The sequence below is a fragment of the Tinamus guttatus genome, unplaced genomic scaffold, assembly GCF_059628265.1.
Source record: "Tinamus guttatus ecotype Peru unplaced genomic scaffold, ASM5962826v1 Tinamus_guttatus_pri_ptg001366l, whole genome shotgun sequence".
Classification (NCBI taxonomy): domain Eukaryota; kingdom Metazoa; phylum Chordata; class Aves; order Tinamiformes; family Tinamidae; genus Tinamus; species Tinamus guttatus.
The window spans coordinates 18,923-32,367 of record NW_028289900.1 but is presented as its reverse complement, the minus strand read 5'-3'; the positions used below and the strand labels follow the sequence as shown (position 1 = coordinate 32,367).

At 56.7% G+C, this 13,445-nt stretch overlaps 2 protein-coding genes across 2 annotated transcripts; one reads left to right on the top strand and one right to left on the bottom strand.

The window, feature by feature from the left end:
- Positions 1 to 251: 251 nt before the first annotated feature.
- Positions 252 to 8,311, bottom strand: SNUPN (snurportin 1). Its single transcript, XM_088539089.1, has 8 exons — positions 8,154 to 8,311; positions 7,870 to 8,023; positions 7,504 to 7,608; positions 7,101 to 7,197; positions 6,329 to 6,426; positions 5,912 to 5,989; positions 4,444 to 4,524; positions 252 to 1,053 (listed from the first exon to the last, which is right to left on the bottom strand). The coding sequence occupies exons 1-8, from the start codon at positions 8,309 to 8,311 to the stop codon at positions 724 to 726; spliced, it is 1,101 nt and encodes a 366-aa protein (XP_088395215.1). The 3' UTR covers positions 252 to 723.
- An 845-nt stretch (positions 8,312 to 9,156) lies between these two features.
- On the top strand, positions 9,157 to 12,632 carry SNX33 (sorting nexin 33). The gene is made up of 2 exons (XM_088539087.1): positions 9,157 to 10,642; positions 12,283 to 12,632. The coding sequence occupies exons 1-2, from the start codon at positions 9,208 to 9,210 to the stop codon at positions 12,534 to 12,536; spliced, it is 1,689 nt and encodes a 562-aa protein (XP_088395213.1). The 5' UTR covers positions 9,157 to 9,207; the 3' UTR covers positions 12,537 to 12,632.
- The last annotated feature ends 813 nt before the right edge of the window (positions 12,633 to 13,445 follow it).

Sequence of the window (13,445 nt, the reverse complement as noted above, 5' to 3'; positions counted from 1 at the left end):
ACCATCAATGCTAACTCCAACAAGGAGCTCGTTCCTTTCTTCCCCTCCTGAGAAAAGGCCGGAGAGGGGAGCTCTGCGGGCATCCCGCACTAAGCTGCGCTTGGAGGCGGGGGCCATTTCCAGCGCAAGGAAATGGGGTTTCTTGGGAATGCAGGGGTGTGGAAAGCACAGCCTGCAGCTTGCAGAAGTCTGCTGCAAAGCAGTCATTAAAAAAAAAAAAAAAAAAAAAAAAAAGCCTGTTAGTAGAAGCAGACTGACCACAAAACTTTCATTGAAAAGGCTTCCGTGTAAACAGCTGGACCGAAGGCTGGAATGCCCCGAGCTTCCTGGCCTGGGGAAGAGCGTCTGTAGGAGGTGCTCAGGTGAGTAGCAGGGTCTGCATCTGCGAGGCCTGAGCACTGTTCCTGGGTAGCGACTCGCCAAAGGCTCTAACAGCAGCAGGGGCAGAAGCTAAATCAGGAACCCTGCAGTTTGGACAGATTATTCCTCCCCACAAGGGGCAACCGCCTTAAAGAACCAGACAATCCTGTTGAAGCCCCTCACCAAAGTGAGCATCCTACCAAAATAAAACAGAGAACAAAACTAAAACATTCCACTTTCAGGCCCTTTTAAACAAAGCCATCCAACAACTCCCTTGCTCCCAATGCTCAGGGAGCACAAGTGACAGTGGGGACACCAGGTAACTCCTCGCCCTCTCCTTACCCAGCCAGGTGTTACAATAACCTAATTCTCCATCTGGCTCCCGGCTTCATCCCGGCCCTTGGGAGAGTTTGCTGGCTGCAGAGTGGACAAGTGCTCCAGCTCGTACCGCCCGTTCCTCGCAGCCTCTTCAGCACTTGGGTGACTCTTCCCTGCTGCCAGCTCTTTGCTCCTCTTGTGCTCCATGATCTGCTGGAGCTGGTGCCCAGCGTAGTCCGGCTTGGCAGTGAGCAGGGTGGGAGGCACGTCGAGCCCCAGGATGTCAGGGAGCATGTAGGGCCGGAGCCAGCCCACGAGCGGGGTGCTGCCCGGCATGTAGTGGGTTTGCTTGTGATAGAAAAGGAGCCCATCAACCTGTGGAAAGGAGAGAGGCAGCAAATAAAGGACCAGAGCTGGAGCCTTTTGCAGGTGACAAGAGAAGGCCAAATGACAGCACTGCTTTTAGCTCACAGGCCAACCTACCGGCTGGAGCATTTTTTCCCCTCAAGCGGCACAATAAAGAAGACAGCAGAAACCTGCACAGTTCCCAGCCTCAAAAACCAGTGCGAGTTCTGCACAAGTCTGACGGCTGCTGGGTGGCCTTAGCCCACTGGAGGCAAGCGCTTTCAGGCAGATGACAGCATCAGTGTTTCCTGCCTGGTTGCTGTGATCCCATTCTTCAGAAAAGTCATCGGGTTTCCGAAGAAAGCAGCACACAAAAAGGCCATTTTAGTGGATTAAGATTATTCTAAATAATACATTTGGAAAGCAATTAGCCAGATTGTGTGACGCCAAGGAGCCCCAATCCCTACCACTGCTACGGCTCTTTCAGCTTGCTTATGCAAAACAAATTCTTAATGCTTCTCAAGAGAGAACTTCCCCAGCAATCAATGACAGTTAAGGGCACTCAGGCCAGAGAAGGTTTACCCCCTAATTCTTGTGCTGCTATTTACGCCCTGCTGCAGCTGGCTGATGTTTTCCCCATTTCCCCTCCGCTCTAAAGGATTTTCGGCTCTCTCTTCCTGGGCTTCCCATGGGGGTGCTCCGCAAGGCTGGACCCTGCTTGTGACATCCAAGGAGGTGCTCTTTCCAGCACAAGATGCACAGTGGGTCAGTACCTACATATCCACTCAGGAATGAGCGACTGAATCAGCTTGAACTGCAAATCAAGGCGATTTCTGCTACAGTGCTGGGCTGTGAACCAGGCTGAGCAACAGGAAGGCACAAGTCCATTTTTGCTAAGGGGATGCTCAATTCCAGCAAAGCGGGTAGGACTTTTGATCACGGTTAAGTTCTTACAAAACAATCCCAGAAAAAGGGGGATTCCCATCTTAGGAAAACATGAAACCAGCACAGTAAACATCAGGAGCTTGTATAACATGTAGCCCTCTGGATATCTAGAGTACAAAGCTTTCCAGTGCCTCCCTGCAGGGCTTGGAAAAGGCCAGATTCTGCTTTGCCCCCCTGCCAAACCGTCACCCTGTGTAGGGCTTGCACATCCAACACATTCCAGCTGTGGCACAATGCTGGATGAGCAAGAGGGATTCCTCAGCACCCACAGGAGTCTGAGTAGCATCAAAGCCTGGAAAAGCTTCTATCTTCTACTCTCTCCAAACATTTTCTGCAAGCTGGGGAAGTCAATGGCGTTCAGCCTGGCAAAGAGTTGGGTCATGTCCTTCCTTCTCATGGTTTCCCTTAAGATACTGCAGTTCCCATATTCCCTCCAGTTTACTTAATTTGCTTGCCATGTCCCTGCCTGGCGTCACTGTACCGGCACTAGCCGCATCACAATAAAAGCTGATACTGTCTCTTACAGCTGAACCCAATGAGAAACCGGCTTGGCAGGATTTGCACTCTTCGTGACTACGCTTTTCAGATTTTAGATCCTTAAAGATACTCCCATTCCTTGATAGGGCAGCTTCTCTGAAATTTTGGCTCTGTGAGCTTCCAAGAACACCTGAATGTTATTTTAGGTCTGTGAGAAGGTCAGTAACTCTTAAGATCTCCTCCAAAACCCCCTTAAAACTGAGTGTCAGTCAACTGACCCAAAGTCCGATCAACTCGGTGGAAAAATCTGCCACTAAATATAGCTGATGAGGGATCAGGTCCCAGCCTTAAGGTTACAGATTAATTCCAGAGACCCAAATATGAAAATACTGACACATCAGTTGCCATCTCACACACACGAGATCTTCCATTAGGCCAAACAGCAGTGGATCACTCCATGCTGAACGAGCACACTAAATTTTCACAAATTTATTTAGCAGGATTCATCACAAGTTGCTGAGGCCTGTCAAAAAGATGTTTATTACACTGTATTACCTATGGCAAGGTCATACTTTGCCTCTTACAAAGCTTCCTTCTTTCAGTCCCAATCCTATTTATGAGGATTTCTTGGGCTCCCTCTTGTGGCACCTTAAAATGAGACCCAGGTTCAATCTAGTTCTGGAAATACAGCACCATGCCTCTCCGAGGCCACAGCCCCAGGAAACACCACATTTCGCCTGACAGGATCACACCTTGACCGGAGAACAGCGTGGCGGCAAATCACAGCGGGGTCACAGGCAGAGTTTGCCTGACTCCATCTTCCTCCTTGGGCATTTCGCAACCATCTCCCTTAGCCAGCTGAGACATTTCTGCTCTGACCACAGTGGGATAATACTCCTCAGCCTTTCCTCATGGGAACAGATGCCTCAGGAAGGAAGCTTCCTTCAGGAATGACTGTTTCTACAAATACAGTCGGAGGAAAATCCCAAATACCTTCTCAAGAACCCTGCACGCTCCGTTCTGAGGTCAGAGCATGATCTCGCAACGTCGGCAAGATGCTGAGACTTGAACTTTTCTTGAGGACTCTCTCTGCTTTGACGAACAGAAGGCAAACTCAGTCCTTACAGCCAAAACAGCATTACTAGGGTTTAAACCTGACTTACAATGATCTCTAACTTGGGCTACAAGAGCACAAGAGGTACCTTTTAATCCAGGTGGCTTTTGGCTTAGCAGGACAAGCAACCTTCGTGAAGGCTTTTCCCAAATTAGTGCTGAAACTGGGCACTCTGCAGGAAGTGCTGCAGCAGCTGGAAAAGCTTCTGGCTCCCAGATGTTTGTCACTGCCATTCTGCTGGAATGTCCCTGTTTCCGCCATCCTCTTCCACTTCAGTGCCAAGTCACCCAGGGTTGCCATCAAAAGCAGCCCCAGCTGCTTTCATTAAGGCATCTGCCTCGCTGCTCACAACCACACGTAGCTGAAGTGGGTGGCACAGCTAGTTCCCTGGCCAGCCTGCCTTCTGCATGGATCGCTGAAGAGTTCTTGCTCCTAAAGCTGACAGCAAATGGACCTGTCCCATTTAGGTACTTTCGCTGCAGGAACGACCATCTTCAAGTCAGAACCAGCCTGACTGAAAGGCAGGAATCTGCTCGTTCTGCACTGAAGCACAGGGAGATTTTGCACTGTCATCTGTGCCACATCCAGTGGCAGCAGCCAGACAGACCTGTTTGAATCCATGCCAGCCACTGCTGCAGTGGCCACTGCCCCCAGATCCAGTATGTTCCATGTGTCCATCACTAAAACCTGGAACCCCTCAGAACCTGGCATGAATTCAACACCCATCCTCTTTCCCTCCTGCAAGAGGAGGACAGCTACGCTGTGCAAGCACGTCACACACAGACGGATGAAGTAACTGAGCTGCACCTCCCTCCAGGCATTGGCAGACACACAGCGGGGCTGCCTCCAACCCGAGCTCCGGCCCCAAAGCTGCAGGTTCTCACCTCAAACGGGTAGTCCGTAGCCAGCACCTTACAGAGGCTCTCTGATGTGCAGGGGAAATTCTGCAGACCCACAAACTTGTACTGAAAGAGTAGCAGAGGGTTAGAAGAGACACTTCCACAACCAAAACCACAACAATTCACTCTCAGCATCCCATAGTAATCACAGAGACTGGTTATGGGGACACACAAACCTCTGATGTGATTCAACAGAGCAAGCCCTGGGTCTGGAGGCAAAAAATGACAGGACTGAGGTGTTCAGCTCTGACAGTCCTATCCTACTAAAATAACAAGAAGCACCTTGTGAAAGCTCGTAGAATAAAAATCAGTGTAAGTATGTGAGGGGTAAGAACAGCATGTGGAGAACACCCTTGCCACCTCTCTGGGAATACTGGATAGAGCGTGCACATTGCTCAGTGGAGCAGTTTGAGAACTCTCATTTCAGTAACAGAAGGCGACCTTTAGAGGAAGGCCCCAAGATTGCCAACACCCGGACAGCACGAGACCTAACACACCAGAATGACCCATTTCGAGTATTTTGTGTCTATACCATCCTAGTTACAACTACCCTCTCTGGTACTTTTTGGCATTTAAGAGACACAGGTGGCAGGGACTCAGCTCCCACTTCCTTCTGATACTTTTCCCAAGCATTCGAGGCTGCAGGAAGGCCTTTCCAAGGGAGCTGACCCCGAGAAGTTCCCTTAACCAAAATAGAAAGCGATGACCTGCGGGCAGGATGCGAAGCAGACAGATGTCTGCGCTCAGCTGCCGGCTCAGGCTCACAAACCTTCCCACCCAGGAAATGAGAGCCAAAACAACTCCCCTTTATTAGGTACTCGTTTTCTGGCCATTCCTCTTGGGGTCAAACAGGATGTTCTCCAACTGCCAATAGCTTTGCTGTTGGCACTGCAGCATTTGTTCCCTTAATAGCCCATCTGCTTCACAGTCTGCAGGAGTTGCTCTGTTTCACTGTGCCTGCACACACAGTGCAGCCACACAGAGATCAAGAAATCTGACTTCCATCTCTATTAATTCAATGGCTGGTTTAAGCAGGAGGGAAGGCTAAAGGCTTTATGATCCTTGAGCTCTGTTTTGGGAGCCCGACAGACTCCCACAGGATAATTCCCATCATAGTCAGGCTGCCCATCAAGGTTGTCTGCAGAAACCACACTTGTTTTCCATTCCTCTTCAAGGGGAAGCTGAAGACAGCACAAAAAAGCTGATACCCTGCACTCTGATTCCCCTCAGCACTTTGGCTGGTTAAAAAAAAAAAAAAAGACAAAAAAGAACTCCACCACATCTCATTTACAGTGTTCAGTGTTTCTATTCACATCTTGAACAGGGTATCCTATTTCAGCACAAGCACAATTCTAGGACTGACCTTCAAGATGGAAAAAGGCTTCCCCTTGTGAACAAGGGTGCTGAAACCAGCTGAACAGGACAGCTTACCCGACTCAGAACAAAAACTTACTGGATTAATCTTGCTTTTCTCTCCTAGCCCTTCCTCCTCTTGGATCTTTGAGAGGAGCCAGAAGAATCTGAAGTCAGTCTGGGGAAAGGAAAGGAAGACTTAGTGAGTGTTCACCATGCACCCCTAATCTGCACATGGGCTCTCACAGACTTTGAGTGCCTGCAGAGGCAGCTTGGTTTCCTCCATTCCTCTGGGCTTGCCCAGGAGATTGAGGAACTCGGCTCTACCCTGCAAAACCAACAAGCATCCCAAGCTCTGCTACCTCCCCTGCTATCCCCAAAGGATTTGCCCAGCTGTTCTACTAACCACTGCCCCACAAGCTGCAGAGAGGCCAGTGTTTACACTGAAGATCCATCCTACTGCATGATGGGCTGCATCCAGCCAGAGAGGCCAGGGCACGTGGGAGGGGGTCAGTACCTGGCAGTCATAAACAGGGTGTCCCCTCCAGCACATCACATCGAGGATATAGTACGTCTGCTTTGCCTCATTGTAGATGCAGTCCAAGATGCTGTAAACTGCACACACACAGACACAGGGAGTCCAGACATGCTCCACATCCTACCAAAGCCACAGGCAATTGCTAGATCAAGTCTCTCCTGCACTAATCCCTAGCACTGGTGGAAGCCCGAGACATGCAGGGAGGCTCCCTTGTTCTAAATGGAAGTTATGCCCACAAAAAGCTCAGCTTTAGGCACCCAACAAGGACAAGAGCTTCAACTGAAGGCACTTTTTAGCACTGTCTATCCATTGCTAATCCCTCCTCAGGGCAAGCAATGCAACTGCGTGGGATATTAAACAAAGCCATCCTCTTTCTGGGCAAGAAAAGCTACACCCTTTAACTTGAGAAACACCAGGGAGTCACTAGAAAGACACTGTACACAGCTCTCTGGGCCCTGCAGTTGAGAGGAAGATGTTGAGGTTTGAGAGCATTTGCCAGCCAGACAACTGATAAAAGTTGTTCTTGTACAGCATAAGGGTTGTCTGTGTGATTAGACATGTCTAGTTATCCCCACAGATTCACAAACAGGCCTAAAGCCAACAGTAGCAGGAAAGGGCACAAGCACCATGCCTGGCATGCAGACAGGCACACACACACACACACACACACACACACACACACACACACACACACACACACGTAGAGAAGCAGGCCGGTCTCTTCCGCCTGTTTCAGAAGCCTCTGCATTACCTTTGTCATTCAGTGAGTTGTGCCGGTTCCCCCCTGGCAGCAGGGATGGGAACCTGTTGACACAGAAGCCGCTCTTGGTGTAAGCTGCTGTTGAGCCCTGCAAGGAAGAAGGGGAGAGAAAGGTCAAGGCTGCTCTCCCTGCACTCGTAGGGGCTCTGAAATGCAGCTCTCCATTACACCCACCCCACGCAGCCCATCAGGGGACAGCAGCACTGATGGCTCTGTTGCTTTCATCTCTCCCAGGCCCAAATTAGTTCAAGGAGAGTTTTGGCCCTGCACTGCTCCCACAGTACAAGGCAGGCAAGACACACAGGCTGGCCTTTGGTTTTGGCACAGTGATGGTATGAGAGGCACATTCACATCCATCTCTGGCTGCTCAGACCTTGCCACTGCTGTCACTTACCTTGGAGGCCACCACTAGCGCCCTTTTTCCTACGGGACACACCACCACAACCCACTCCTGCTCCAGATCCAAGGGGACGTCAACCAGCCACTCCGACAGCATCAGCTGAGAAACACACATGCAAAGGAGTGTAAAAAAAAAAAAAAAAAAAAAAAAAAAAAAAAGCAATTAGTAACAGCTCTCCTGAAGCCACGGAAAACTCACAGCTCAAGAACAAAGCAGACAGGTTCGGACTTGGCTTCCACAGGTATCCTGGATGCTACAGAGGTGGCCTAGCTCCTCCTCACGACCGCGCTGCACAGTGGGACGTCCCTGCTAACCCCGCGTCCGGTCCCTCGCGCCGTCCGGCCGCGGGCAGCCCCCCACCTGGTTGGCGTAGCGCTTGGGCAGCTTCCTGGGCACATCCACGTCCATCTCCTCCTCGCCCTTCTCCCCCTCCTCATCCTCCTCCTCGCTCTCCACGCCCGCCCAGTCGTCCTCCGCCAGCCTCCGCGCATGGTTCACGTAGTCCAGCCGCCTCCTGCGGGGAAGAGCCCAGGGGCCCGCGCTGGAGGGCGCCAAGACAGAGCCCCGCCGCCGCCAGCGCCGCCACCCCGGCGAGGCGCCATGGCGCCCGCAGCCACGCGCGCCCCCGCCGCGGCGGCCCTTACGCTCGCTGGAGGCGCAGGAGGCGCTCGCGGCGCTCGGCCTGCGCGGGGCCGCGGCCGCGGCTCTTGTAGCGGGCGAAGCGCGGGTGCGGCGCGGCGGGGCTGAGCGGCGCGGCCGACACGGCGGCGGTGGCGGCCAGCGCCGCGCTCAGCTCCTCCATGGCAACGCCGCGCGCTTCCGGCGCGCGCACTTCCGCCGCCCAGACCCCGCCCCTGCGCCGCGCCCTTTGTGGCCCCGCCCCCATGCACGCACCTCCCCCCGCTGGCTCCGCCCCCTCCGGCTCCGCCCACACATGCCCCGCCCCTCCGTGGCCCCGCCCCGTGCCGGTGCCGCCCCCGGGGGCGGGGCGGTGGCGCCGGGGCGCGGGACAGCCCGTGGGGGCGGCGCGGGGCCCGGATCGCGGCGTCCTGCAGAGGGCGGCGTGCGGGGCCCGCAACTTGCGAGCGGGGCCAGCCCGGCCCCGGCTCCGGCACCGGCACCGGCACCGCGACCCGGCTGGCGGCGGCGGAGCCCCGGAGGACGGTGCCCGGCCATGCGGTGAGGCCGCGGGGCCTCCGGGCCCTCCCCGGCTCCCCCCCCGCCCCGCACCGCAGCGGGGCCGGGAGCGGCTGGCGCTGGGTGCGCGGCTCCTCCGCCCTGCTGGAGCCCTGCGCGTTTCGGGGAAAAACGGGAGAAGACTTCCTCCTTTGCGGGAAGGACTCGCAAAAGAGCGGCGGAAGCAGCGATCCGGTGGGATAAATCCTCGGACCATGGCCGGGATTGGGGCGCGCGTCACGTAGGCGAGGGGCGCACCGTGCCGGGAATGCCGTGTCTGGGTGCGCTTCCGGAGTTGTTTGGATGCATGGAGCGCGGGCCAGCGCTCTGGGGATTCCTGTCTTTTTCCCGTCTGTGTTTGTACGTGAGAGCAGCTGAACCTTTCCCGAGCCGGAGCTGCTGAGGAGCGTTGCTGCCGGCTGCTGTCGGGCCGGCTGCACGTCTTGTTTTGCTGTTTTTTCCCCCCTTTTTTTTTTTTTTTTTTGCCGCGGCGTTGCATTACGGCATCCCCCGGGAAGGGCCATGGCGCTGAAAGCCAGAGCCCTTTACAACTTCCAGAGTGAAAACAAGGAGGAGATCAGCATCCAGGAGAACGAGGAGCTCGTGATCTTCAGCGAGAACTCCCTGGACGGCTGGTTGCAGGGCAAGAACAGCCGCGGAGAGACCGGCCTCTTCCCTGCCTCCTATGTCGAAATCCTGCGCTCCAGGGCCAGCTCCGGCTACACGGACTATTCGGGCAGCCCCGCCGGCTCCCCTGGGCACGACTCGTCCTTCCGCGCGGCCAACGCCGGCATCTCCTACCAGGGCAGTTTCGAGGATGACGACGACGACGACTGGGACGACTGGGACGACGCGTGCACGGTGGTGGAGGAGCCGCGGAGCGCGCCCGCGGGCGCCAACGGGCACCCGCCGGCCAGCCTGCCGCACGCGGCGGCCTGCGCCCACCAGCACGCCGGCCACCGGCCCAAGGCGCCGCTGGAGAGGCAGGACAGCATGAGCTCCTCCAAGAGGGGCAGCGTGGTGGGGAGGAACCTCAACCGCTTCTCCTGCTTCGTGCGGTCCGGCGTCGAGGCCTTCATCCTGGGCGACGTGCCCCTCATGTCCAAGATCGCAGAGCTCTACTACATCGAGATGGGCTCCAAAGGCCCCCAGTGGAGGGCCAACCCGCACCCCTTCATCTGCTCTGTGGAGGACCCCACCAAGCAGACCAAGTTCAAGGGCATCAAGAGCTACATCTCCTACAAGCTGACCCCCAGCAACATCAACTCGCCCGTCTACCGGCGCTACAAGCACTTTGACTGGCTCTACAACCGCCTCCTGCACAAGTTCACGGTGATCTCGGTGCCCCACCTGCCCGAGAAGCAGGCCACCGGGCGCTTTGAGGAGGACTTCATCGAGAAGCGCAAGCGGCGGCTCATCCTGTGGATGGAGCACATGACGAGCCACCCCGTCCTCTCGCAGTACGAGGGCTTCCAGCACTTCCTCTGCTGCCGCGATGAGAAGCAGTGGAAGCTGGGCAAACGGCGGGCCGAGAAGGATGAGATGGTGGGCGCCAGCTTCCTGCTCACCCTCCAGATCCCCACGGAGCACCAGGACCTGCAGGACGTGGAGGACCGCGTGGACGCCTTCAAGGCGTTCAGCAAGAAGATGGATGACAGCGTCCTGCAGCTGACCAACGTGGCCTCGGAGCTGGTGCGCAAGCACGTCGGGGGCTTCCGCAAGGAGTTCCAGAAGTTGGGCAACGCCTTCCAAGCGATCAGCCACTCCTTCCACATGGACCCGCCGTACAGCTCGGACGCCCTCAACAACGCCATCTCCCACACGGGCAAGACGTACGAGACCGTGGGGGAGATGTTTGCCGAGCAGCCCAAGAACGACCTGTTCCTCATGCTGGACACTCTGTCTTTGTACCAGGGGCTCCTCTCCAACTTCCCAGACATCATCCACCTTCAGAAAGGTAAGAAGGCTGCGCTCCGGGGAGCGTGTCCTTCTCCCCAGGGGACAGCCTGGCCTCTCATGGCACAGTGTGTCCTGGGGACATGGGACAGAGCCTGGTCCCTCGCAAGGGTCTGAGGGCAGCATGTGGCGTGCGGATGTCGCTCCTTGCTTCCCCTTGGATGCCGTTGAGCCACCTGGGGACAGCAGGCCCACGCCACTCCGGGACATATCCCTGCCCACTGGGAAGCCAGGCAGTGGGACGAGCACCCTAGGGACCGGGTGCTGGCTGCGTGTGGGAAGGCCAGGGAGGAGCGTGATGCCCACACGGAGGTTCCTGCTCCCGTGTTTCTCCGGGCTGGGCCGTGGGCGCTTCCATGGTGTTTTCCAGGTGTGCCACCTGTGGCGGGGCCGAAGTCCATACGCTCAGCCCAGCCGGGAGCCGCCTCGTCCCAGCTCCGTGACACGGCCCGGAGCGGGATCGGCCGCGTCCTCGTCCTCGCCCTCCCCCTGCGCCCTCTTGGCCGCGGGGGACGAGGGGCCGGACCCGGGCCGGAAGCGGGGCCGCGTGGGCAGAGCGGAAGGCAGGATTTGGCCTCCAACCTCGGCTTCCTCGGGGCTCCTCCTCCTCTCCGCTGCGGAGCTGCTCCCGGCCGGAGCAGGCGGAGGGGCAAAGCCCGGCGGCTCCTGCTCCCATTTCGACCCGTCTCCAAGCACGCAGCCAGGGGGAGGAATGCGGGCCGAGAGCCAGGCCAGATTCTTTCAAAACCAAGCCATAAAAATCAGCGGGAAGAGGGGAAAACTGATGTGGGAGCATCGTCCCATCGCAGAGGGGAGGCTGTTTCCCAGCCGGCTCTGGCCAGGCTCCAAGGCAAACCCGTTGCCAGTCTCCTGCGGTGTCCTGGTGTCCTCAGCGGGAGCTGGGCCTGTTCATGGTGTGGATCCTGAGCGCCTCGTTACCTTCCCAGTGATGGGGCAGGAGTTGGGAAGGAGGTCGGCGGAGGCTTGCGATCCGGGAGGCCAAAGCTGCCGGCTTTCCCCCAAATAACCCCGCGCTGCGACGCAGCTCTCGTGGTTCGCTGGCGCTCAGCTCCAGCTGTGCTATATTTGTGGCTGGCAAAAACGGAGATTCCTGACGTTTTTTGGTCCCGAACAGGAGCCTCTGTTTTGCACGAGCTGCATCTCCCCTTTCCCTGACCCTGCTTCTCCATAGGCGCTCCCGGGAGGCAGCAGCGAGGGGCTTTGGGGACACTGCTCCTCATGGGGCCGTCCCCAAGGTGCCATGGGGACACTGTTACCTGTGGGACTGTCCCCACGTGAGGCAGGGCGATCCCAAGACTCATCCCTGCCTTGAGGACTTTGGTCTCAGGGATGGGGAATTTACAGGCAGAGGGAGGCGGACGTTCCCGGCTCGGCTGCTGCTGGGGACACAGGGCTCTGTCCCACACCCACGGCCAACCCCGGAGGCCCAAGAAAGGGCCAGGATGGTGTCACCTGAGCTGCTCCGCAGCTGGGGGAGGGACAGGCTTTTCCAGGTGCCTGGGCATCCGGGTGGCCGCGTGCAGCTCCGCCGGAGCTCTGGGCAAAGCCCGGAGTCGCCGCTGCACCGGGAAGCTGCGGAGCTAACGGAGTCTCACGCTCTCCCTGTGCCTCCCTCGGCAGGCGCCTTCGCCAAGGTGAAGGAGAGCCAGCGGATGAGCGACGAGGGCCGCATGGACCAGGACGAGGCGGACGGCATCCGCAAGCGCTGCCGCGTCGTGGGCTTCGCCCTGCAGGCCGAGATGAACCACTTCCACGAGCGGCGCGTCACCGACTTCAAGAGGATGATGCAGTCCTACCTGAAGCAGCAGATCATCTTCTACCAGCGTGTGAGCCAGCAGCTGGAGAAGACCTTGCGCATGTACGACAACCTCTAACCGGGCCCGCCGCGCCCGCGCGCTGCCCCTCGGCCATCGCGCACTTTCCTACCCGGAGCCTTGCACGCCACCTCTGTGATGGACTGAGAACGAACGGCAACTCGTGACGCTAGTGACCAAATAACCTTTGGGCTTCATTCCGCCTTCCCAGGCCCGGCAGGCGGCCGAGCCGCAGGGAAGGGATCGCGCGCGTGTCTCCCGCGGGCCGCGCGGTCTCTTTTCCTGGGAATGGCCGTCCCAGCCCGTGGCCGGGGATGCGGGAATTTTCCACGTGAGAAGGGACATTGGGATAACGGTGCTGGTAGCTCTGTCTGTGATTCGCAGCTTTCTGGGCACCCGTCCTCCCGGAGCAGAGAGGCGGGTACGTCCCAGCCCTGTGGGACCAGGAATCGAAGCGGTCGATGTTTTGCACACTACAAGCTTTTCTGATGGATAAAAGAAAAGATCTTTATTTAGAAGAGGTATTTTTTTTGCCCACAAAATATTTTCGATACTTTCCATTTTTCGCAAATGTTTCTGCAGCCTTTTTACCAATGAGTTTTTAATAGACACGCAGAGGCAAATGGAAATCTCTTTCTCAAGCACGCCTGTTGACTGGAAAAAAAAGGAGAAAAAAGCCAAAAAAAAAAAAAAGCCCCACAGCATTTTCAATAAAATCATCGGTAAAAAAAAACCAACATCCCAGAAACGACTGTGGAAAATGAAGCTACTCCAGGTTCCCTGAGAAGGGACCATGGTGCGGGGAGCAGGGCATGCCTGTCTGAGCATCCCGCTGGGATTTGGGCGGCTCTTAGGGAAAGGAAGGCATGCCATGGGCGTGGGGAGGCTGCGTCCCGGCAAGGCTCCCGGGAGCTGCCCTTCCTCACCCCGCGGAGCCGGCCACGGGCACGGGAAGCTCCCACAGCCCGG